Here is a 25,550-nt window from a genome sequence, read left to right as displayed (position 1 = left end):
TATTGTCAGTTAAGTCTACTTTGTTGATAGTGTTTTCATTAGCTATCACTGTGTAACAGATCACTCTGAAACTTAGAAGCTTAAAACAACAAACATTTATTATCTCATAGTTTCTGTGGACCAGGGATTTGGAAATGGCTGACCTGGTCATTCTGACATAGCATCTCATGGGGTTGTAGTAAAGATATTGGCTGGGGTTGCAGTCTCCTAAAGACTTGCTGAGACTTGAAGATCCACTTCTAAGGTGGGTCGCTCACATGGCTGTTGACAGGAGGATCAGTTTCCTGCCATGTGGGCTTATCATAATGTTGCTTGAAAAACTTCCTTTACTTTTTCTAGTAGTGCAGGTATGATGGTAAAGAATTCTCAGATTTTTCTGAAAAGTTTTCATTTATCTTCAGTTTTGAAGAGTTTTTTTTCTTTGAGTTAGAATTCTAGAGTCACAGGTTTGCTTGTTTTCTTCTAGCACTTTAAATATGTTTCTACATTGTGTTCTGATTGAACAGTTCCTGATGAAAAGTCTGTTGTCATCTGTATCTTTATTGTTCTGTACATAATGGGTCACTTTCTTCAGGTTGCTTTGGAGATTTTATTCTTATCCCTGTTTTCAGCAATTTGGTTATGATGTGCCTTCATATGGCTTTAAAAAAAGTTTATTCTGCTTGCAGTTTGATGAGTTTTTGAATCTGTGATTTTATGGTTTTCAGCAAATTTGGAGAAACTTCAGCCATTTTTCACATATTCTAAGTCTATGGTATGTCTTTTGTGATCTTCAGAAATTTTTTCTAAATTTTACTAGTTAAGCATGTCATTCACATATTCTCCCTACTCCCCTTTTTGGGTTTCCAGTGTAACGCAAGACAGCTTGTTATTGTCCCATACCTCACTTAAGTTCTATTCATTTTCTCAGTCTCTGTTCTTTATTTTGGATAGTTTCTTAAAATTGTTAAGTCAGTTAAATCACTGATTTTTTTTTTTTTCTGGTGTCTAATCTGTTATCCCATGTGGTGTGTTTTTCATTTCTGATATTCAGCTGTAGAAGTTTAATATGGGTCTTATTTATCATGGTATAAGGTATGAGGAGATTCTTCCTCCCCCAAATCTTTGCTCGTTACTCCATCTCAGTACCATTTCAGTGAATAAACCGTGTTTTCTGCAAAGATTTGAAATCTGCCTTGTCATAATTAATTCCACATGGATTTGAGTCTGTTTTTGGATACATAATAATTAATTTGTCCATTGATACACTTTTTTTTCCCCAAGATTTTATTTATTTATTTGACAGAGAACAAGCAGGGGGAATGGCAGACAGAGGGAGAGGGAGAAGCAGGCTCCCCACGGAGCAGGGAGCCCGATGTGGGGCTCAACATAGGACCCTGGGAACATGATCTGAGCTGAAGGCAGATCACTTAACTGGCTGAGCCACCCAGGCGCCACCGGTACACTTTTTATGTACCATTACCACATTATTTTCTTTCTTTCTTCAAGCATTCCATTTATAATTTATTTACTACTTAATAATTTAATAATTGTACATCTCGTAGTTGATTTTCAAGTCTTATATGCACACTGAAACTGAATTTAGAACTTATAGTTTTGTTTTGTTTTTAAAGATTTTATTTATGTGAAAGAGATAGAGAGCACAAGTAGGGGGAGCAGCAGGCAGGGCAGAGGGAGAAGCAGGCTCCCCTCTGAGCAGGGAGCCTGATGCAGGGCTCGATCCCAGGACTCTGGGATCATGACTTGAGCCGAAGGCAGATGCTTAACAAATGAGCCATCCAGGCACCTCCAGAACTTACAGTTTTCATGAATATTTTGCTTTTGTAGTACTTTAGGTCTCACCAAATAATATTAAAACTATATAGGTGGAATTTGTTTCCTTTATTTCTTAACTATTCATGTAATCTAACCATTTTAGACATGAGGTGAATCTGTACCTTAGTCCATATAAATTAGAGATGTAGAAATGTATATCTAGAGAAATGGCACAAGAACATATAGGTGAATTTGGAACTGAATTTCTGACCCAGCTCCCCCTTTCTTTACCTTATCTTTATTTGACTTTTATTAATATTAATTAATATTTATCATTAACATCTGTCACTACCCTCTAGAATATAAGCTCTCTTAAAAGCTCTCTAATACAGTTTTGATTAACTTTGTTTTAATATATGATAAAGCTATTCTACCTTATTTTTCAGAATTTTCTTAACTATTTTTATTTTTCCATAGTAACTTCAGAATCACTTTGATTATTCCTTATTGGTATTTTTACTAAGGTCATATGAAATACAAAGATTAGTGGAGACCATATATCTTTATCGTATTGAGATCTTCGGGAATTTTTTCTAAATTTTACTAGTTAGGCATGTCATTCAGTATTTCTGAGATTTCCCCATCTGTAAAATGAAGAGAACAGATTATTTCAATGGCTTTTAATCTGGGATTCATGACTCTTCAGGGATCTCTGGAATTACCGTAAATTATATGCAAAATAGTGTATATGTGCATAATTTGTGCTGAATTGGAAATGGGTTGTATATGCTACAGGCTAATTTTTAGGGGAGCTTATCTTAGATGCTTTTCTGTTTTTTGAAATACGTGATTGAGTTATTTGAGTTGGCTTCTTCTTGCCCTCCTACCCCACATTAAGTCTTAGTAATTTGCAAATGGACCACCAAGAATCTCTGGTCCCTTTCTCTTTTCTTTTTTCTTTCTTTCTTTTTTTTTTTTTTTAGAGAGGGAGAGATGTGGGGGAGGTGCGAGGGAGAGGGAGAGAGAATCTTATTTTTATTTATTAAAATTTTTTTAAAAAAGTTTTTTTTATTCATTTGAGAGAGAGAGAGAGAGAGAAAGAGAGCACAAACAGGGGGATAGGGAGAGGGAGAGGGAGAAGCAGACTCCCTGCTGAGCCGGGAACCTGACATGGGACTCAATCCCAGGACCTGGAGATCATAACCTGAGCTGAAGGCAGATGCTTAACCATCTGAGCCACCCAGGCAATTTTTTATTTTTTATTAATTTTTAATTTTTTGGAGAGAATGTGTTATAGCAGGGTGGGGGGGAAGAGGGATTGGGAGGAAGAGAATCCTAATCAGGCTCCATGTGCAGTGTGGAGCTCATCGTGGGGCTCAATATCATGACCCTGAGATCATGACCTGACCTGAAATCAACAGTTGGAGGCGTAACTGACTGGGCCACCCAGGTGCCCCTATTCTTAGATTTAGTCTTTGTTTGCTGAAGTCTTTATTGAACACTTGCTATGTAATATATAAGATGTTTTAGTTCCCACACTATGTTCAGCCTGGAGTACAAAAACCAATTTTGTTTGTCGATCTTATCATATGTTGTACCCATACTGCATAGTCCTACGTTATTTAAACTAGCTTACAGAGCTTGGTTCTTAAGCCTTTTGGCTATTAATTTTTTCAATCAAGAGCCATCTGATATACTCCTGTAATCCCAGGCCCTAGGTTGCTTAGGCCACTTTTGTTCCTTGGGCGTAGTTCCAGGTTGAAATTTCACTCTTTGATGCCACTTGACACTCTGTTCAAATTGTTCTTCACTCTCTGCCCAGTAGCACTTTTGAATTCATTTCTTTTCTACATGGAAAGTGTCTAAAGAGCTTTCTGTGCCCTTCTTTACCTAATCCTTTCTCTTTTTCTGCTTTTCAACTGTCAAGCCTTCCATTGCATCCTTTAGTGTCTGTGTTCCCATTCTTCTGGCATTCGTTTCATCTGTTTTTTTGTCCTTCATATTTATGCTTCTAGGTAGTGTAATTAAATTATCTTCAATCACACAAGATAGGTTTAAATTTTTTTTTTTAATTTTAAAGCCTTTTAAAATAGAAATGTTTCCTTGATTTTGTATGTCACAGCTGAAAGTTCTTTAATTCACATTTACCTTTATGAAGCAGGTGCTTGAGTCTGGTGCCTTAGACCACTGGCCACCCGGACACGACCATATTTACCTTTATTTTTATTTATTTTTAAAAAAAGATTTATTTATTTATTTATTTAGAAACAGCACAAGCAGGGGAGGGGCAGAGAGTGAAGGAGAGAAGCAGATGCTGCACTGAGTTCAGAACCCTATGTGGGACTTGATCTCATGACCCTGAGATCATGACCTGAGCCAAAATCAAGTCATATGATTAACTGACTGAGCCACCCTGGCAGGCACCCCACCATATTTACCTTTAAATAAAGGTTTGGACCTTAAGATATAATACTTCTTAACCTGTTTCATGATATGGTAGATATGGAAATGATATTTGGATGGGGCACAGAAGCAATGAGGAGGCTGCTCAGACCCTGCCCATCTGTCTGCCTTGAGGACTGAGGAAATTTGTATCTCTGCACTGTAATCTATTGACCTAACATTTGGAAGCTCCACCTTAAGGATAGATAGACTTCAGCAGTGTGTAAACACTCTGAATGTTTTATCTTTGTGTTTATATTTTTCTTAAGAAAGAGTTATAACTTTCATTAGATTCTCAAAGGGGTCTATGAACCCAGAAAGGTTAAGAATTAATGATTTGAATTGTGGAACTAAAGCCGAATGAATGACGTAACTTATTGTTTGCTTTTAGTGTGAATTCTTTCCTTTTGATTACAAAGTTAATGCATATGTTTGTTATACAAAGTTCAAACATTATAGGTAGAGCTAATGTAGAAAGTGAAGTATGCTGTATCATATTCCTGGTTAATTTTCACCAATTTGGTATACATGTATTTGGTATAAATATTTTTTTCTTATGTGTGTTAATATTTTCCTTCCTATTCTTTCTCCAGAATTTTACTTACAAAGGTATTACAATATATATACACAATTATGCATTTTCTCACTTAATTTATCCTAGATAATGATTCTACTTCAGTACTTGTTGAAATACCTCATTCTTCTTAACATAATATTTTATGTATCTACCATAATTTGGTTAACCTTTATTACTGAACACATGAGCTGTTTCTGCCCTTTTTTGCATTGCAAGCTGTGCCATAATGAACATCCCTGTAGATATAGTCTTGAAAATTTAGGAGTAATTCTGTATAATAAATTCCTAGAAATAGAAATGTTAGAGTAGGGTATGAACACTTATTGAATTTTTTTTAAATTAAGTTTTTTAATTTCAGTGTAGTTAACATATGGTGTTTTATTAGTTTCAGATGTACAAAATTAGTTCCATACAACCCCCAGCGCTCATCACAAGTGTGCTCCTAATCCCCCATCACCTGTTTAACCCATCCCTCTACCCACCTTCCCTCTGTTAGCCATCAGTCAGTGTGTTCTCTATAGTTAAGAGTCTTTTCTTGGTTTGTCTCTTTTTCTTTTTTTAAATTTCCTTTGCTCTTTTACTTTCGAGCACTTAAAATTTTAATAGATAATGCTAAAGCATCACCAAAAACTGGATCTATTTACACTTCCATGTATATGATAGGAGAAATTTCTGAATGTGCTTTCCAACAACTAATTAGTAAAGTGAATCTTCCCCAATCCTCAAGATGAAAAAGCTTTTTTGTATTATCAAAATCTTCAAACATAGACAAATGTAAAGACAAGAGAGCACTGAACCTCCATATACCCATCACTGGATTCAACATATATTAAGATTTTTGCCACATTTGCTTCATTTGTCCTTTTTCTGTTTTGTTGAAGTATTTTGAAGGAAATTCTAAACATTGTTATCTCACCCTGATATGCTTAGGTATTTATCTTTAAAAATGCAAATATTTCCTTTTAAAAAATTTTTAGGTTTTAGTACAGAAAATTTCACACATGTATAAAAGCAATGCACATAATGAATCCAACCACTGCGATCTTTTTTTAGGGAAAAAACTCCTTCAGTGACGTTTTTAATTTAAAGACCAATTAAAACTACATTCTTTTGACTTGGTGCCTTAAAAATCTGAGGGGAATACTTTATTGGCTTTGATATTGGCCCACATTCTATTTAATGTGCATTACATAGTGAAACGCCCTGTATCCATCTCCCAGTTCCAACAATTAACAGCTCATAGTTGGTCTTGGTATACTCCTATTTCATTTTAGCCCACCAGATTATTTTGAAGCAAGTCCCATACATTATAGCATTTCATTTGTAAGTATTTATATAGCCATATCTAAAAGATAAGGCTTCATTTTTCAATGATAAATGCAATGCTGCTACCATCATACCTACACAAAATAATTCCTTAATATCATACCCATGAACATTCTTACATCACCACAATGCCATTATCTCACCTAATAAAATTATCTAATGAACTATTACCCAGTTCATAATTCGATTTCCCTGGTTGTCTAAAAAAATATCTTTTTTAAAGTTGGTTTGTTACAATCTGTTTACACATTATATTTATTGGGTCTCTTAAGCTTTTTTAAACCTAGAATGGTCCTTCTACCTCCTTTTTCCTCTTGCCACTGACAAGTTACAGAAATTGAGTCTGTTGTCCTATGTCCATGATTTGTCTGTTTGCTTTTTTGTGTTTTTAACTTTTTCCTTTAGCTCCTATACTTCTTATAAATGGAAGTGAGCTCTCGAGACTTGGTGTTAAAATCAGCATGTTTGGTAAGAACACTTCCTAAGCGGTGCTGTGTGCTTTATGTGCTTTACAAATATCACAATGTCTGATTTATTTTTTTTTACTTCTCATTATACTAAGGTTGATAAGGATGTGACCGTCTGATCTCAAGTGGAAAATTTGCCCATAAACCTTTCTCTAAAGCCATTACAAAATGCTCATTTTCTAGTTACTCATTATTTATTTAATTTAATTTAATTTTTAAATTTAATTTAATTTTTTAAATTCTGATGGGCTCTCTGTCACTTTAGGGAATTCTTTGTTATATTTGGAACCTTGCTTTCTTTCCTCCCTTTTCTTTCTTTCTTTCTTTTCCTTCCTTCCTTCCTTCCTTCCTTCCTTCCTTCCTTCCTTCCTTCCTTTTTCTTCTTTCTTTCAGAAGATTTTATTTATTTATTTGATAGAGTGTGCACAAGCAGGGGGAGTGGCAAAGGGAGAGGGAGAAGCAGACTCCCGACTGACCAGGACCCTGGGATCATGACCTGAGTCAAAGGCAGACGCTTAACTGACTGAGCTACACAGTCACCCCTCATTTTTTATTTTAATGAAGTTCATTGCTTTGGTTATTAGAGAACTTGAGCATCTTTTCATATGTTTATTGGCCATTCATCAATTTTTTGGTGACTTGTTCATGACCTTGGCTGATTTTTCTATTGATATTTTTTTTCTTTTTCTTATCCATTTTCAAGTGTTCACTATCAAAGATGTTAGTCCTTTATGTTTTACCTCTTGTAAATATTTTTTTCAATTTATAATTGTGTTCTGTATAGAAGCTTGATTTATGTAGTCGATTTTTATCTTAACATTTATGGGTTTTGGTTTAAAGTTTTACTTACTTAATACTTTCTATACTTTGAGGTAATGGAGGGGGAATAGTTTATTTTTTCCTGGTAACTTTTTTCACTTTTGATATGTATGGAATATATTTTGTATATGGTGTAAGATAAGAATAAAACTTTCTTCCTGCATAGAAATAATCAATTGTCCTAAAGCAATTTATTGAAAATCTTCTTCCTACCACATTGACTTGATATGCCATACTTATGATACTAAATTCACAAATATACATAGTCTCTTTCTAGACTCCATTGTGCTCCCCTGATGATATTGTATTACTACAGATTTTTAATTATAATAGCTTTGTACTACATTTTAAGGTGTGAGTCACTGTCAATAATCATTTTTTTCCTGAGTTTTACTGATTTTTTTTCCACACATATGCTCTTCCATTGAAACTTCAGAATTAGTTTGTGATTAGTCTCATTGTGATTTAACTATAATAGCATTAAGCTTTGTGGAACTGACTTTTAAAAAAATAAAATTGGTTTTTCCATTTGAGAATGTAGTTTTTCTCTATTCAGATCTTCTGTGTTTTTTAGCTAAGATAGTTTCTGCACTCTTCCTAATAAGTTTGTTTCTGGGCATTTTATGTTTAGTGTGGTTATTTTGTATTGCCACGAAATATCTTATTTGTGATTGTTCGGATTGTGACTACTGAATAGTTTGCTTCACTTTTGTTCAAGTATACCAGTCCTACTTTAAGTATAAACAAGGTTAAAGGAATGCATATATTTATGTGTACCATACAGAATTTTCAAATAAGCTTTATTTCTGTCACTTACATATTCATTAAGTTAGAAATAGTTAAGGAATAGAAAATGTGAATTCTTAGGAAATGACCAGTTTCTATTCAATGGTTTATAAAGAGTGGAAGTAATAAAGTATTATGTGTAAGTAATAAATTGCATTAAAAAAATTAAATCCTGTAATGAGATTTTCTTTTTGTATTCTAGTTGGCACCTAAGTAGTATGGTCTTTTATTAGGAGGAAATCCTCCTCAGCCACATATTTTATTTAAAGACTAATTAAAACTATAGCTTCTTAACTTGGTACCTTAAGAATTGTGGAGGAGTAATAAATCAGCTTTGATAATGGCCTTCATTCTATTTATGGGTATTGTATATAGAGGTAATATGTTCCTGGCAGATTAGACATCACTGTTAATTTTTTTTCTTTTTCATATTACAGGTTTTGCAAAAGGCATCAAATTAAATCAAGTTCGAATATTCCCTGTGTCCCCAAAGACTTATTGATGATGTCTGAATTTGTTCTTCCAAGATTTATTTTTTGTCTTATTCAGTACTTAAGAGAAGGCTATAATGAACCAGGTATGTTTAATCTACTTTTTGTTAGTATTCTTTTTAAGTTCCCAGTTAACAGAGTTTAGCATTAATAACAAGGTGAATTTTTTCAGTTATCTTTTTTTTGCTTAACATGTTTTATGAGACGACTATGAAATACAGGAACTAAATAAAAACACACTTTTGTATACATCAATTATATAACCTCATAGATACCTTGTAGTGGCACAGTTTGGGACTTTCTGCTCCTGGGATCATAGATGCTTAGGATCAAACTTACTTGGCCTTTTGCTGATGAGGAAATAATCATTTTATGGGGTTAAAGTGACTTTATTTACAGTTATATTATGATAGAACAGAATTAAGAAGTTCTGGAAATGTGTGAATTTAACTTAGAGTTTTAGAAGATAAACTACTATTTCACCATCTCTCTCTTTTTTTTTGTATATGTCTCTATATTTTTATTCCTCTCCATGTGTAACAACTTGTGAGAGAGTCAAATTGCTCACTCCTATATTACAGGTAGAAGGTATGGGGTTAAACATCATAATATTATTGAAAAGAAAAAGAAACATGCAAATTATAGATATTCTTTTGCCTTTTGAGATTTATTCACAATCTTGATTAATATACTTTAGTTAAATATTTTGGATTTAGATATTATCTGTTAAAGTTGTTAGTCTGATATTGTGAATTACAGATACCAAATAGTATGGTATGAAACAAATTTATTAACTTTTTATGATCTTTTACCTTTCTGATGATATTTGTATTTTTATCATTTAAAGGACTGCATCTTGAATTACTCTTATAGGTTTCAAATTATTTACTATAAATAATCTTAAATCCAGTTTGAAACTTTGGCACACATTTTTATCTACTCTCATCATTGAAGTATGAAGAAACATAAAGCATCTTCATCATTTTTAAAAGTACCATGTTATTCTCATTGTGAGCAAACACTTCTTATTTCTACATTTTAAGCAAAATATGCAGTCCTTTGTTAACAACTTCCACTCCTCTCAGAGTATATGTCTTAAAATACAGGAAGAAATATTATTTTGATTCAGCTCCAAACAACTCTCTCTTTATAATGAAGTAAGAAGACACCAGCTGGGTTATTGAACTTGCCCTTGTGCTATTTCTCATATACTAGTTAACAGAGTTTTTGGAAATTTACATTTTGTATTATAAGTGTCCTGTTTTAGAAAGATAGTAAGTAGAATTCATTTATTATGAGAACCTTAAAACTTACAATTATTTTGATCAGAGAGTAATTCATACAAAAGTTTATTAGGTTTATTTTTTTCTTCCGGGACATTTAGCAGTTATAATAGATAGATGACATAGGTATATAGCTTTGATAATTATGTTACCATTATCTGAAAATACAAAGGAATGAATGGAAGCACTTGTCTTAAGATGAGTGTCATGAACTTAGGTTCATGAAATTTTCCTTTTTTATTACCACTTATGTTCAACATTCATTTCTTCTTTCTGTGCAGGAAAAATTACTACATTACTTTGAGTAGATATCACTGTTTAAAATTAAAGAAAGGACTTGAAATCATTTAATCTGAGATAATAGAAGCTCAGAGATTTTGTTGTTTGACAGATGCCTTGAGTTCCATTTCTCATTTCACCCTACAATCCTCAGATGAATGTCAGAGCTCATCTAGAGCCCTAGCAAATGAAGAACAAATGTTAGTTAAATATTTGTTACGTTACTACATAAGTCACTGCGGAGGACATAAGATGAATAATGTACAGAATTAGTTATCCACTGAGAAAGTTAAGGTTTTTTTGGTTTGGGTCCCAGGAATCAGAGTTATCTAGAATTTCATTCACAGATCATCTGTGAACTGGGTTGTGAGTTCCGTGGGGGTAGGAACTAGGTCTTATTTAGTTTTGCTTCCCAGTGCCTGTCATGTAGTAGATGCTGAATAAATGTTGAATTAAATTGATGTCCCCTTTCCTGGGCACACAGGCCCCCTATTAGCTCCCTTATATGCATCCTTTTAGCTAATTATGTCTGAACTCTCAATCTCATTTTTCATTTCTTCAGGACCTCAGTTTCTCTGAAAATCTTTTTTTTCCCTCTTAAATATTCTTTTTCAGTTGCTGTACAAGTTTCTTCTTTCTTCCTCCAGCTCTACTAGGCATATCTTTTCTGGTATTTAAAAGCTATTTTAGAAAAAAACATTTATGTTTATGAAAACCATTATTTTTCATTTTAGTTGCTTTGACCTCCAACTAACATGAGTCTATATTTTTAGAATATGATAGAGGATGGGTTATTTGCTACACAGGTTAAATTTAATGCTGACATAATTTTGTTCTAATATTCTTACACTACTCTCAATATTATTTGATTTCTATCTTGTTTTATTTTAGGAAGTGATTTTTAACTTTTTCTTAAAAACTGTCTAAATTTGAAATGATGTTGTTTTTACATTTATATATCTGGAAATATAGGACCCTCAAATTGAATGCGTTTTAACCAAATTAAGTGCTTAACACCTTAAGAAGTCGTCTCTTTTCTTCAACTACTTTTTCTCAGAGGATTGAATTCCTGAGCAAGTCTACCCTAGGCTGGGTGCTAGGTGGATAACTGCCGCCTTCTTCTTCTTCCTTTTTTTTTTTTTTTTTTGAAAGATTTTATTTATTTGAGAGAGAGTAAGTGAGTGAGAGAACATGAGCAGGGTGGAGGGGCAGGGGTAGAGGGACAAGCAGACTCCTCACTGAGCAGGGAGCCGGACGTGGGGCTCAATCCCAGGACTCTGGGATCATGACCTGAGCTGCAGGCAGATGCTTAACTGACTGAGCCACCCAGGCGCCCCAATGCCAGCCTTCTAAATAGAGTTCTTATATTAATTTTTTGATTATAAAATACTGTTACCCAAGTTGCTGTAATTTTAAAAGAATAAAATATTGTTATTTTTAGCAAAATATTTTAAAGGAAGTTAATTATATGTTTTTTCAGCAGCTGATGTACCATCAGAAAAAGACCTTAACAAAGTCCTTCAGCTTTTGGAACCTCAAATTTCCTTTTTAGAAGATCTAACTAAAATGGGAGGAGCAATGCGGTCTGTTCTTACTCAGGTTTTGACAAACCAACAAAACTACAAAGATTTGACTTCTGGTATGTAAAATATTAGAATAGAATAAAGTTAAAATTTATTTATGTCACTGTAATCATAAGAAATTGTGTATTTTCAAACTTAAATGTAAAATGTAGATTTTTTTTCATAGAATGCGGAAGGTGGATGTTATTAAAAGTACTTCTTATTTTATGGATGAAGAAACTGACTCCCAGAAAAATTAAATGACCAGTTCAAGGCCTCACAACTAACTTATTTTGGAGTTAGCACTAGAATCCAGGTCTCCTCTAAGTTTTGGTGTGACATATTCATAACCTTACTCCACCTCCCCTTCCCCAAACAGTAACAAAACTGCTTCTGTGTCTTCATTTTTGGTATTTTATACTTTTGGGTTGTATGGCATAGGATTTTATAATAATGTAGAATTTAAGTTACAAAATTTGGAATTGTTGAGTATGTTTGTATATGATATACTGATATAAAACACTTTAGTTTAAAATTCTTCAGGTTAGCTCAATTTTATAGTACAAGTGCTTTAAATAGCATTATTTTTGCTGGCTCCTGAACAACATATTTTGAAAATTGAAGTTTATGTTTTCTTTAGAGTGGTGAAATTTTCATGTGTATTGTGAACCGTATGTTATTCAGAGAAGTCTTATCTCACGTTTCTTCAGCAAATATTTATTAAGCACCTACTTATGTGCTTGGTTTTGGGCTAGGTACTAGAGTTTGGGGTAGGGAATGCAAGTAGTAAACCAGGTAATCCTATCCCTGCCCTTATAAAGCTTAAGGTCTAGTGAGTGAGATGGCATTAATACAACTCCCAAACCAAAAAAATTGTGTAATTTATAAACTTGTAAATGATATGAAAGGGTAGGGCAAGAATTTATAAAAGGGAGATTTGATTTCACTGATGGGGAAGATGGGGGAAGCTTCACTGACGGAGTGATATTTAAAGTAAAACCTAATGGTTGGGAGAAAGTCATTTAACATCTTGAGGGAAACAAACTGAGGGTTTCAGGGGGGAAGGGGTTGGTGGGATGGGATAACAGGGTGATGGGTATTAAGGAGGGCACATGCTGTGATGAGCACTGGGTGTTATATGTAACTAATGAATCATTGAACACTACATTGAAGACTAATAATGTACTATACAGCGGCTAACTGAACATAATAATAAAAAAAGAAAGTCCTTTAGCTAGAGGGTAAGGGGAGTTGGGTGGCAATGGGATGGGGTTATATTCAAGGTAGAAGACTTCTGCTTTTAACTGCTGGGCTAGCCCATATGTCATAAACAACATAAAGCTGGAAAAAATGTGAGGCAGCTGTTACTAGGCACTGGACAGAAGGCAATACAAAACTATAAATCTTTGAGAGAAAAGAAAAGCATCAGATGAACCCCACAATTGCTCTGAATCTCTGTCTAGGGATAACATCCTGACTGCAGTGCAACAAGCTGGCATTGAAGCAGTGTGGTGGCCCACCTGAGCTAAGGAGGTAGAGATCACAGTTTAGGACAGCTGCAACAGTTGGAAACTGGAATCTTTGGGGTAGAATACCAAGAGGTAGTGGGCAGATGTATGGGGGACCCCTGAAAGTGCTTGGCCAAAGACTGAGATATACATGTACAGGGTGAGACTGCCTCAGGCCTATTAGAGAGTGACTGCTATGGGGTTAAAAGCAGAATATAGATATAAGAGGTTAAGCAGTTTTCAGAGACATTGGAGTTTCAGCCCAACCAGACTGGAGAAAACTTGTTAATACCACAGGCATCTAGTTGATTCAGAGTTTAGAGCTTATTCCTGTCAATTTAGAGGGCCTTTTGAGAACCTTAGGGTTTCTACAGACCTGCCCTTATTTTTTTTATTTTTTATTTTTAGAGTTGGGGGGATAGAGAGAGAGAATAAGGCAAGAGGGAAGGGCAGAGGGAGAGAGAGAGACAGAATCCCAAGCAGACTCCATGCCCAGTGTGGAGCCTGACATGGGGCTCAATCCCACAATCCTGAGATCATGACCTGAGCCAAAATCAAGAGCTGGATGCCTAACCAACTGAGCCACCCAGGTGCCCCTATAGACCTGCCCTTTACAAACCTTTACCAAACGTTTGTGAGTTTTTAGTTGATTGGGCTGTTAATTGAACTGTCTTCTAGAATTAAAATTAATACTCTTCAAAGGAAGATAATAGAATCCAGAATCTTCTATAATGTGTCATTAGAATGTCCAGCATACAATAAAAACTACTAAACATGCAGGAAAATAAGAAATTATGCCCTATAACCACGAGATAGGGCCGGCAATAGAAATTGACCTTGAAATGGGCCAGATGTTGGATTTAGCAGATAAAGACATTAAAGCAACTATTATAGGGGCACCTGGGTAGCTCAGTTGGTTGAACGTCCGGCTCTTGATTTTGGCTCAGGTCACGATCTTAGGATTGTGCTATTGATCCCCGTGTTGGGCTCCATGCTGGGCATGGAGCATGCTTAAGATTCTCTTTCTCCCTCTCCCTCTGTCCAGCCCCCACTCTTCCTTTCTTAAAAAAAAAAAAATTTTAAAAGCAACTATTATAAATATGTTCAAGAAATTAAAGGAAGATCTGTTCAAATAATTAAAAGTAAATATTGATGTTAATGAGTGAAGAGATAAAGAATCTTATCAAAGAAATAAAAACAATAAAGGAAATTCTAGAACTGAAAATTAGCATTGAATGCAATAATTAAATTGAAAAAATTTACTGGATGGGCTTAGCAATGGATTGGAGAGGGTAGAAGAAAGACTTAATGAATTTGAAGACAGATAATAGGTTATTCAATCTGGGGGCACCTGGGTGGCTCAGTTGGTTAAGCGTCTGCCTTCGGCTCAGGTCATGTTCCCAGAGTCCTGGGATTGAGTCCCGCATTGGGCTCCATGCTCAGCGGGGAGTCTCCTTCTCCCTCTGCCCCTCACCCTGCTTCTGCTGTCTCTCTCTCTCTCAAATAAATAAGTAAAATCTTTAAAAAAAATAGATTATTCAATCTAAAGGACAGAGAAAATATAACAGAGCCTTAGTTACCTGTTAGACAGAATCAGATGATCTAACATGCCTGTAATTAGAATCCCAGGAGGACAAGAGAGTATGAATGTGGCAGAAAAGAAACGTTCGAAAAAATCATCACTAAAATTCCCCAAATTGGATGAAAAACATTGACTTATAGACGTAAGATGCTTAATGAACCCCAAGCAGGATAAATATAAAGAATATCAGTCACAATTAGACACCTCCTAGATTCCATGTTGAAATACTTATGGGTGAGAATGAGCTTACTTTTTAAAAAGGGACTAAGAAAAGGTGTAGTATTGAAATGAAATGAATGTGGGGTGTTAGTGGCACAAATAAGGTTACCACATTAGGCTAGATCCATGGCTCTCATGGGCCATGTGATATTTTATATCTTATCCTGAATGTATTGGAAAGTCATGGAAATATTTTAAGAGTGACATGATCAGATATGTGTTTTAAAAAGATGACTTGCTATTTTGCCAAAGATAAATTGGAAGGGACAAGAACAGAAAAACTCAGTGCAGCCTGGGATAAAGATGATGGTAGCTTGTGTTTTAATTTTGGTGACAAAGCTGGAGAAAGGTCAAATTATACCTGGTGGCCTGTTTGTTATTTCTTCAAACCTTATTTAGAAACTCAACTGTTGTGAAAGAAAGCAAGTTGTTCTTAATCATTGTAAGAATATTTACCTTAGGAATGATTTATGGTATTGTCTTCCTTTATTTCTACAATTTCTTTTAAATTATTTCTTGAAATAAAAACAAAACAACAAATTCTTGGTTGACTTTTAGTGATGGAAATCACATTAAATTTTGGTTCAGAAGTTTAAACTTTATAGTCTACTGTTGCTTATTCACTGGCTAGCCATGTTTTTAAGCCTCCATTTCTTTAATTTTTTTTTTAAAGATTTTATTAGAGATAGCGGAGAGCATAAGCAGGGGAAGGGGAGAGGGGCAGAGGGAGAAGGAGAAACAGGCTCCCCACTGAGAAGGAAGCCCCATACGGGGCTTGATCCCAGTACTGTGGGATCACGACCGGAGCCAAAGGCAGACGCTTAACTGACTGAGCCACCCAGCTGCCCCTGCATTTCTTTACTTTTAAAAATAGTAATTATAGGGGTGCCTGGGTGGCTCAGTCAGTTAAGTGTCCAACTCTTGATTTTGGCTCAGTTTATGATCTCAGGGTCGTGAGATTGAGCCCTGTGTCGGGCTCTGTGCTGGGTGTGCAACCTGCTTAAGATTCTTTCTCTCCCTCTGCCCCTACCTCTCCTCTTAAAAAAATTATTATACATTCATTTTTCTTAGGCTTATTGTGAGGGTTGGTAAAACATATTTTGTTATTTGACAAGTATTACAAATTTCATCTATCATGATTGAGATAAATACTTGGCTTTTATTATTCAGAAGACATGTAGCCGTTTCTTATATAGGATGCTTAGAAGGTCTTTGTTCTTTATAAACTAAGTGTAATTTTTTTTAAACTAAGTGTAACTTTTTAATATTGGACTTGAATTGAAGGGTGGATAAATTCCTTACTGTTTAGTAAGTGCTAGAGTGTTGTCGTCGTTGTTTTAAACTAGCCCAGAGAGACAGGTATTTAAAAAACAAACTGTTCTTTTGCAATTATTAGGCTAGCAAAGAGAGGAAATACAGAAAAGTTCAACAAATATTAAAGAAGTTCACTTATTTTTATAACCAGAGAGCTTGAAACCTTAATTTAAGATACGTAATTTGCCTAGGAGGTATCAAATGCCATGGTAATTTGGCCTTCAGACAGAATAATTTTTTACTTTTAAAGAATTCTCATAATAAATGGTAAAGTTTCTTTTACTATCATTCCATTCTCCATAAATATATTCAAAAACAAAACAAAAATTGGTGATAATTAGTAAGCTGCAGTGCTAAAACAAAAGTTCTAGGATTGTGTAATTTTTTTTTTTTAAAGATTTTATTTATTTATTTGACAGAGAGAGACAGCCAGCAAGAGAGGGAATACAAGCAGGGGGAGTGGGAGAGGAAGAAGCAGGTTCCTAGCAGAGAAGCCTGATGTGGGGCTTGATCCCAGAACGCTGGGATCACGCCCTGAACCAAAGGCAGACGCTTAATGACTGCGCCACCCAGGCGCCCCTAGGACTGTGTAATTCTAGAACCTAGGCTTTTCAATATTTTTTGGAATAAATTAGTTTTTACTGATATTTCTATAGAAATTATATTTTTAATTCTTTAAATATGATGGAAAAGTTTGATAAAGCAGGAATTAAGAGTAATCTCAGTTATAATATTTGAAAATTCCACTCAGGCATTATTTTGTCCAGGAAGCCTTCCCTAAGTATTTTGCTTTGTGTAAGTCTAGCTGCACAGTATTATGAGAGCATAGATCGTCAAACCAAATGGTGTAAGTCTGCTACCCAGTTGTCACTTACTGTATTATTTACCTTTCTCTACCATGAGTTTTCAAGTTCCTTGAAGGCAGAAAACATACCCTCATTAATCTTGGCATCTCTTGTGACTTGCATATAATCTCTGGCATATTTTAAATATTCAGTTATCTAGTAGATTTTATTATTCATTATAAACATGCTCTGCAGTATTGTCTGAAACTGTTTTATATTCATTCTAGGGTTCTCCTGCCATTAGAATATTTAGCTATTTTATATATGTGTGTGTGTGTGTGTGTGTGTGTGTGTATAAATATAAAAAATACTGAGATTGCTTTATTTTATATTTTGAATGGAATATTTTTTCTGATTTTAAATTCGTTTTAAATATTAGGTCTTGGAGAAAATGCTTGTGCAAAGAAAAGTCATGAAAAGTACCTTATAGCTTTGAAGAGCTCTGGACTTACCTATCCTGAGGATAAACTTGTATATGGTGTACAGGAGCCATCAGCTGGCACTAGCACTCTGGCAGTTCAAGGTTTGTCTATTTAATTGGAACAGTGATAACTTTTCTATATTAAAAAGTCCCTCAAACTTGACTTATTACTGAAGAACTTTAAATAATGTGTCATTTTTTTTAAGGAAAGTAGTAAAAATGTAGAAGCAAGAAAGAACAGATTGGCCAAAGGAGAGAATGCATTTTTCTTAAATGGAATTTGGTTAGTTTATTAAGGTTCTATTTCTAACTCATGAAAAACATTGCTATTTAGGAGTAGCCCAAAATTTTAGTAACTCAGTATTTTAATAAACCATGGTTTAAAACTAAGAAGGAAGAGATCCTTCTGGAACATCATTTGTGATGATTAAATCTGGATTTTCACTAGAGATTTCCTTTGAAGTATAAATATATTAGACCCAAATTTGTTAAAGATAAACGTTGAACTCTGCCAAGATATCTGTTAGGATGAGTTGTCTTAAGGTAATAAAACTTGGCTTTTTGTTTATGTCTCAGAATAATTTAAAAGTAAGGCAATATATAACAGTTATGAAAGAAACTTTTTTTCCTTTCCAAAGGTTTTGCCGGTGCAGCAGGAACATTTGGACAACTTGATTCTTCAGATGAGGTGAGAGTTAAAACTTTTTGAAAATAGAATTTAAAAAGGTTTAGAACTATACAGATTTGTGGATATTGTCTAGTTTAAATTCCTCATTTTGTAGACAAGGACACTGAAGCCTGGATGGAATAACTTAGCCAAGATTGCAGTTACCAGATTTTTACTTCTTCTTTATAATTGACCTCTTTCTTCACAATTTAGAAATGGGAGATAGAAAGAGATAGAGATTAGAAATGGGAGATAGAAAAAGATAGAGATCTTTCCTAGGAAGCTATCCCCAAGTTGACCCAAATTGTCATATATACAATGAAATTGTTTTGAAAAATTTAGCTAAGTCTGGAACAATGTATTAAAAGAATATAAAGAGTAACTGCTTTTGTAATCTCATAATAAATTACACCTTATATGTTGTACCTAATTTAAAAAAGAAATAGACTGTCAGTTTGAAATTTCAACTTTTATAATATTTATTAACCAAATAGTAGTGTTTATTAAATATTTCTGATAAATCCTTTATAGCACTTCTATATTTTATTAGTGTACAATTTATAAGGGAGAATTGCTTGTTTACAAATACTTGTATATAATCTTGATGCTTATGAAATGTAAATTTCATGTTTTTTTGTTAAATTTAATGATTAAAAATTTAAAAACCAAATTGTGTCACTTTTAGACATACTTTTTAAATGTAGCTTTTTTCTTTGAAAACCCGTTTTGATTTGATAGTATCACATGAACTAAGCAAAATATCCTTTTTTTGAAAATATGATTTCTGTTACTGACATCTTGTAATTGATTTAATGCCTTATAATTTAAACTTCCTAGTAGTATTTTTCCCCTTTAAAAAAGCTCCCACAAAATGCAACATTTTCTGGAGTCTCTTTTTGGACAAACAGTTTTAAAGAGTTTTCAACAAATTGGAGAGGAAGTTTCATATGCTGTTTACAAGTTTGACTCTGGAATTAGAGTGCCTGAGTTTGAAACTGGCTCCTGTACCAATTAGTAGTGTGATTTTGGGCAAGTGTCTTAACTTCTCCATGCCTAAATTTCCTCTTCTGTAAAATGGAAGTAATAATAATAATATTATTGCCTGGGGTTATTATGATGATTGAATGAGTTCATATATGAAGGCACTTAGAGCAGTAGTGCCTGGCATATTGTAAACAGTAAATATGTGTCTGTTATATAAAATAAAATCATTTAAAAAATTAAATTATTTAAAATCATTTAAAAATACTGTAAATGGTTAGCTAAAACTTTTGCTTTTTTTTTAACTTCAAAGAGTTACAAACAATGTCGCTATAATGACAAATGGGAAAAACTTAGTGGTATTTAAAATAGACTTTCAAAAAAAACAGACTTTAAAAAATACGTATAAACATTATCCATTATTTCAACTAAAATAGTATTAATTCCAGTTTGAAACTAGGGGAGGGGAGTGATGGAGGTAAGAATACTAATTCTTCATATGTCAAAGAAGGAAGGATTAAATAAAATAGACCTGTGGTTTTATTTTATTTTTTTAAGATTTATGTATTTATTTTAGAGAGGGAGAGAGTGCGCGTGTACAAGCATACACGAATTAGTGGGGGGGGGCTAGGGAGGGGTAGAGAATCCTCAAGCAGACTCCCCGCTGAGTATGGAGCCTGATATGGGGCTTGATCCCAGGACCCTGAGATCATGACCTGAGCCAGAATCAAGAGCTGCACACTTAACTGGGCCACCTGGGTGCCCCTAAACATTTTTTTTTTAAGATTTTATGTATTTATTTTGAGAGAGAGAGAGCAGGGGGAGGGGCGGAGGGAGAGAGAGAATCTCAAGCAGATTCCACACCAAGCACTGAGCCTGACCCGGGGCTTGATCTCATGACCGTGAGATCATGACCTGAGCCGAAATCAAGAGTTGAATGCTTAACTGACTGAGTCACCCAGGCATCCCTAGACACATGGTTTTTAATAACTTATTCTGCTTTATTATTTCTTTTTTTTTAAGACAGAGAGGGAGAGAAAGAGCGAGTGAGCTGGGGGGACGGGAATAGAGGGAGAGGAAGAATGAATCTTACCCAGGCCCCATGCCCAGCGCAGAGCCCAATGCAGGGCTTGATCTCACTACCCTGAGATCATGACCTGAGCCAAAATCAAGAGTGGGTCACTTAACTGATTGAGCCACCCAGGAGCCCCTATTCTGCTTTCTTTAAGGGCATTTTGTGGGGAGGCAGAGTGGCCTCTCAAAAGGTGAGATCTGGGAATACTTAGAAATTGAGTACGAGTGGGTACATGAGCAGATTCTTGTTTAAAGACAGCCAGACAGGAAAGGAGCCTTGTGTCTATTGTCAATGGTAACTTTAGAAAATGATTTCATAATGAAATGGTTTAGTGATGTTACAGGACATTTTTTAAAGATAATCTAAACATCTTGATGTTATCTAGAACAATAAAAATCTATTGTTATGGTTGTTTATATGGTAGGTTAAAACCTTCATATTATTTTAGTTTACCTAGCATTATGCATCTAATAGCTGTGATAACAATTCTACTTTATTTTCATGAATTGAATCTGATTTCTGGGCATGTAGAAAGCTGATCTGCAACATAGATACTTTCTCCTCTGTCTAGGAAAGAACTAACAGTCATTTTGTCTTGACGTAAACTCTCCAGATTACCTTTTAAATTGCCATGGATTTTATGGTAGGGTGCTAGAAGGAAATCTGTTAAAAAAAAAAAAGATTTTATTTATTTATTTAGTGTACAGATGGGGAGGGGATAGAGGGAGTGGGAGAGAGAATTTCGAGCAGACCATGCTGAGTGCAGAGCCTGATGTGGGGTTCGATCTCATGACCCTGAGCTTATGACCTGAGCTGAAACTAAGAGTTGGACACTTAAGTGACTGAAGCACTCAAGCACTCCTAGAAGGAAATCCTTTTGTGTGTGTTGGGGAGAGAAGTAATTTCTGTATGGATATCAGAGGATTTGAAATATGGCTTTTCTTTGTTCATTACCATTGCTTCTAATTTGTCCTTCTTAGGTTTTTTCTTCTGTTCCTTCTGTTCATTCCTCTTGGATTCTTTGTTTCAGCATCTTTTGTGTATGTTTTATATAATAATTTGTTTCTTAATTATGATTATGTCCCAGTGTGACTATCATCTTAAAAACTTCTTGATGGTGAGAAGTTCAAAATACTTCATCTGTCCTCAAAATACATAATTTTTTGAGAGTAGCTGAGAATTATTGTTAGAACATGTGATACATATTTAACTTAAATATTTAAAAGTAGTTTAGACTCTTTAATTTTTATTTTTATTTATTTATTTATTTTTAAAGATTTTATTTATTTATTTGACAGAGATAGAGATAGCCAGCGAGAGAGGGAACGCAAGCAGGGCGAGTGGGAGAGGAAGAAGCAGGCTCCTAGGGGAGGAGCCTGATGTGGGGCTCGATCCCAGGACTCTGGGGTCCTGCCCTGAGCCGAAGGCAGATGCTTAACAACTCTGCCACCCAGGTGCCCCTAGACTCTTTAATTTTTAAATCCTATTTTATAATTAAAAATTTAATCTATTTAAAAGTACTTTTTATAGTTTATATATTATGTTTTCTAGTTGGGATAAAAATGGGGTCATTTGGGCATTTGAAAACTTAAGAATTTGAAGTAGAGTTGTTTAGAAGTGGATTGAAGGGATATCTATTTTAGTTTTTTTTGTTTTTGTTTTTTAAGATTTTACTTAGAGCAAGAGAGTGTGAGAGAGAGATCACGAGTTAGGGGGGCAGAAGAAAAGGGAGAAGCAGGCTCCCCACGGAGCAGGGGGCTCGACATGGGGTGTGACATGGGGCCCAATCCCAGGACACCTGAGCCGAAGGCAGATGCTTAACTGACTGAGCCACCCAGGCACCCCTACTTTAGTTTTTCTTTAAGAGAAACTTGAGCTTTAGAGTTAGGCAGATCTCAGTTTGAATTTTGTCTCATAGTATTGCTTTGTTTTTTGCCAGGTTGTTTAACTTCTGAACATCCATTTTCTCTTGGAAAAATGATGAGAATTCTGTCAGGATTAAATGGGATAACATATAAAGTACCTACCACAGATTAGACACAGATTAGACTCTTGATAAATGTTTTTGTCCTAGTACTTAATGTGAGGAGTGATTCAAATATTTGAATTTTTGAGCAATTGTGGGTCATGTTATACACATTGCTACTCATCTTTCCAGAGGAAATAGTTTACTAAAACATGTTTTAAAACAATGAAGTTCATTTTTAAAAATTTAATTGAAATATTACCTAAGTAATGCACAAATACATTGTAGTTGTTTTCCCAGGCAATTCAGATAAAATAAAAGTCCCCTTCTACCCTTCCTAATACCAGCTCTTCTCTGGGTAACTACAGTTAATAGTTTGGATGTCCTTGACAGACCCTCTTCTGTGGAGTTAAATAACTATGTGTTTATAGAAATGTATTGTGTGTGTGTTTGTGAATAAATAAAAATGTTATGCCATTTTGTGTCCTTTTATTTACTCCATAATGTACTGTGCGGATTCATCTTTGTCAGTACTCTTTTCTTTCCATTTGCTATATAGTATTCTGAAATATGAAGTAAACTACAGTTTATCCAATCATTTCCTTAATTTGTAGTTTTTTATTGATGAGATACAGTGCTTACATTTCTTTTTGTGCAGATGTGCAAGTAGTTCTCTAAGAGGTGGAATTGCTAGGTCACAGAGTATGCATATCTTAAATTCTAATAGATTGTATTTCTTTCTGATTATAAAATCACACACATATTTAAAATGAAAAGTATGGAAAAGTATAAAAATAAGACCATTACCTAGGGCCAGTCGTAGAGGGTTTTAGAGATAAAGTCAGAAAATTTTCTATTTTAAGAGTGTGATCATACATATATGTTTTTTAAAGATTTTATTTATTTGTCAGAGAGAGAGAGAGAGAGAGCGCAAGTGCACAAGCAAGGGAGCGGCAGGCAGAGGAAGAAGCAGGCTCCCCACTGAGCAAGGAGCCTGATGTGGGACTCGATGTGATCATAATTTTTTATATAAAAATATATTCACTTATGTTTTATTGATTTGTGTACCACAAGGTCTTTGCTTTTTGGTCCTTTTTCTTTTTTAAGATTTTATTTATTTATTTGAGATAGCGTGCGAGCACGCGCCCTCACGGGCAGGGGTGGGGTGGTGGGGTGGTTGGGGGGAGGACCAGAGGGAGAGGGAGAAGCAGGCTCTCCGCTGAGCAGGGAGCCTGAGGCTGGGCTCCATCCCAGGACCCTGGGATCATGACCTGAGCCGAAGGCAGATGCCTAACGGACTAAGCCACCCAGGCACCCTTGCTTTTTGGTTCTGAACACATTTTCAAATCTTGAGTTAGAAATAGAAGAATCATATAATACAACAAAAACAAAAATGAGAATCAGGAGGAAGCAATTTGAAGGTTATAAAAATTACTAATGCTAGAGCTAAAAGAGACCTTGAAGTTCATTTTGCCTAACTTGCAGATGAAGAAGCTGAATTCCATGGAAATAACAGGTTCACTCAAGCTAACGAATTTCATTTACTAGTTTATGGTAGAGTTGGAAGTGGACACTAGGTCCCTTTTCTAGTTGGTTTTAGAGTTCCTTCTGTAAAGTGGATAAACTACTGTTTTATCACTATTGCTGTGCAACACATTTGTCCTAAACTTTGTGGCCTAAAATTACCTTTTTTTTCTCACAATTTTATGACTCAGGAATTTGGGACCCGCAGCTGGGCATTTCTCACTTGGGTTCCCTCATGCAGTTCTAATTAGTTGTTGGCTGCCATTGCAGTCCTCTAAGTCCCAGCTGAAGTGGAGAGCTAAGGTAGCTTACCGACGAGACAGGTTGTTGATTGCTTACTGTCCACAGGGAGCTCAGCTGGCTTTTGGCCAGAGTGCCTACAGGTGGCTTCTCCAGAGTGGTGGTCTCAAGTTGTTCCATCATTACTGGCTTCTCCCAGATTGAGCAATGGAGAGCAGAAGCCCTTTTCTGAGCTGGCCTTGGAAGTTACATAGTGTTGCTTCCAACTGCATTTTATTAGTTGGGAGTTGTCAGGGTGGGCTCAGATTCAGTGGGAGGGGACATAGATCCCACCTCTAGAAGGAAGAGTGTCAAAGAATTTGTCAACACATTTCAAAACTTCCATAACCAAGATGTGACTTTGCCATTGTTTTCCCTGGATTCACTTGCTATCCAAAATAATGACTAGTGATTATACGTAACTAACATACCAACAATTGATTATAGATTTTTCCATCTATTCAGTGATATTTTTTTGTTGGGAAAACTGTCACATGACAACGAAATAACACTGCAATCAGAAATGGCTGTTGTAGGGTTTTAATTAAAATTAGAGTTTTTCTAAAGTGTAGTAGTTACTATTATAGATCAAGAAAATGAAAGCTTACATTTAAGATTGCAAGATATTTTTTTTTACAGTTGATCTTTACCTTTGTGAACTGTTTTTCACTCTGTAAAGGACTCTTTTTAACTCTGTAAAGGAGAAAGTTGATGCAGGTATAAGATAGAGTATGACAGAAGAGTACCTAGATACACATGTTCTTGAACAAATACCTATTTATGCCATTTAAACTTCAGTAAAGCTTTTAAAGCTACATTGATTTTTTTCCCTACAACTATAGGCAAAATGGTATGTTTGCTTTTAGTATTTATATTTGAAATTTAATGAAGACCTGGATATGTTTCAAGCTTGGAGTTTCTACAACCTTACCCTCCAGGACCATGGGATTATTGAGCAAACTGTTTTCATGATTTCATTCTTGTAATTTTAACAATTTATATAAAAAGACAGGATGAGAAGGGGACAGTGACATCTTAATTACTACTATAGAGAAGTGATTGTAACAGTTAAAAAATGTTGAAAGAATTTAGACTTGGAGAGACCCTAGAGGTAATCTGCTCTTACCACTTTGTTTTAAAAACGAAGAAACAGATTTGAAACTATAATAGCAGGAAGATTTCTATTTGGGAAGAGTTTTATTGAATGAGGGTACATATTGCAGTCTACTTAATTTTATTCATACAAGTTGTGTCAGAAATTTGTCCCTGCGGTTCCTAGAACATTATGTACTCAGCAGTGCTATTTATACACATGACATTCTTGATACTACTACTTCTTATTCTTTTTTTGTATAGCTCATATGAAATAGGAGTAGAAAATG

General features: G+C 34.9%; 1 protein-coding gene across 1 annotated transcript in view; it reads left to right on the top strand.

Moving 5' to 3' along the window:
* Window positions 1-25,550, top strand: part of UBR3 (ubiquitin protein ligase E3 component n-recognin 3) — a 230,724-nt gene that overhangs the window by 17,966 nt on the left and 187,208 nt on the right. The window contains exons 2-5 of the mRNA XM_040644068.1: window positions 8,610-8,749; window positions 11,706-11,864; window positions 17,635-17,778; window positions 18,315-18,364. Of these exons, the coding sequence (XP_040500002.1) occupies window positions 8,610-8,749; window positions 11,706-11,864; window positions 17,635-17,778; window positions 18,315-18,364 (493 nt within the window). The remainder of the gene's footprint in view (window positions 1-8,609; window positions 8,750-11,705; window positions 11,865-17,634; window positions 17,779-18,314; window positions 18,365-25,550) is intronic.

This window comes from Ursus maritimus, unplaced genomic scaffold (assembly GCF_017311325.1).
Source record: "Ursus maritimus isolate PB19 unplaced genomic scaffold, ASM1731132v1 scaffold_1, whole genome shotgun sequence".
NCBI lineage: Eukaryota > Metazoa > Chordata > Mammalia > Carnivora > Ursidae > Ursus > Ursus maritimus.
This window is presented reverse-complemented; position numbering and strand designations above follow the sequence as displayed.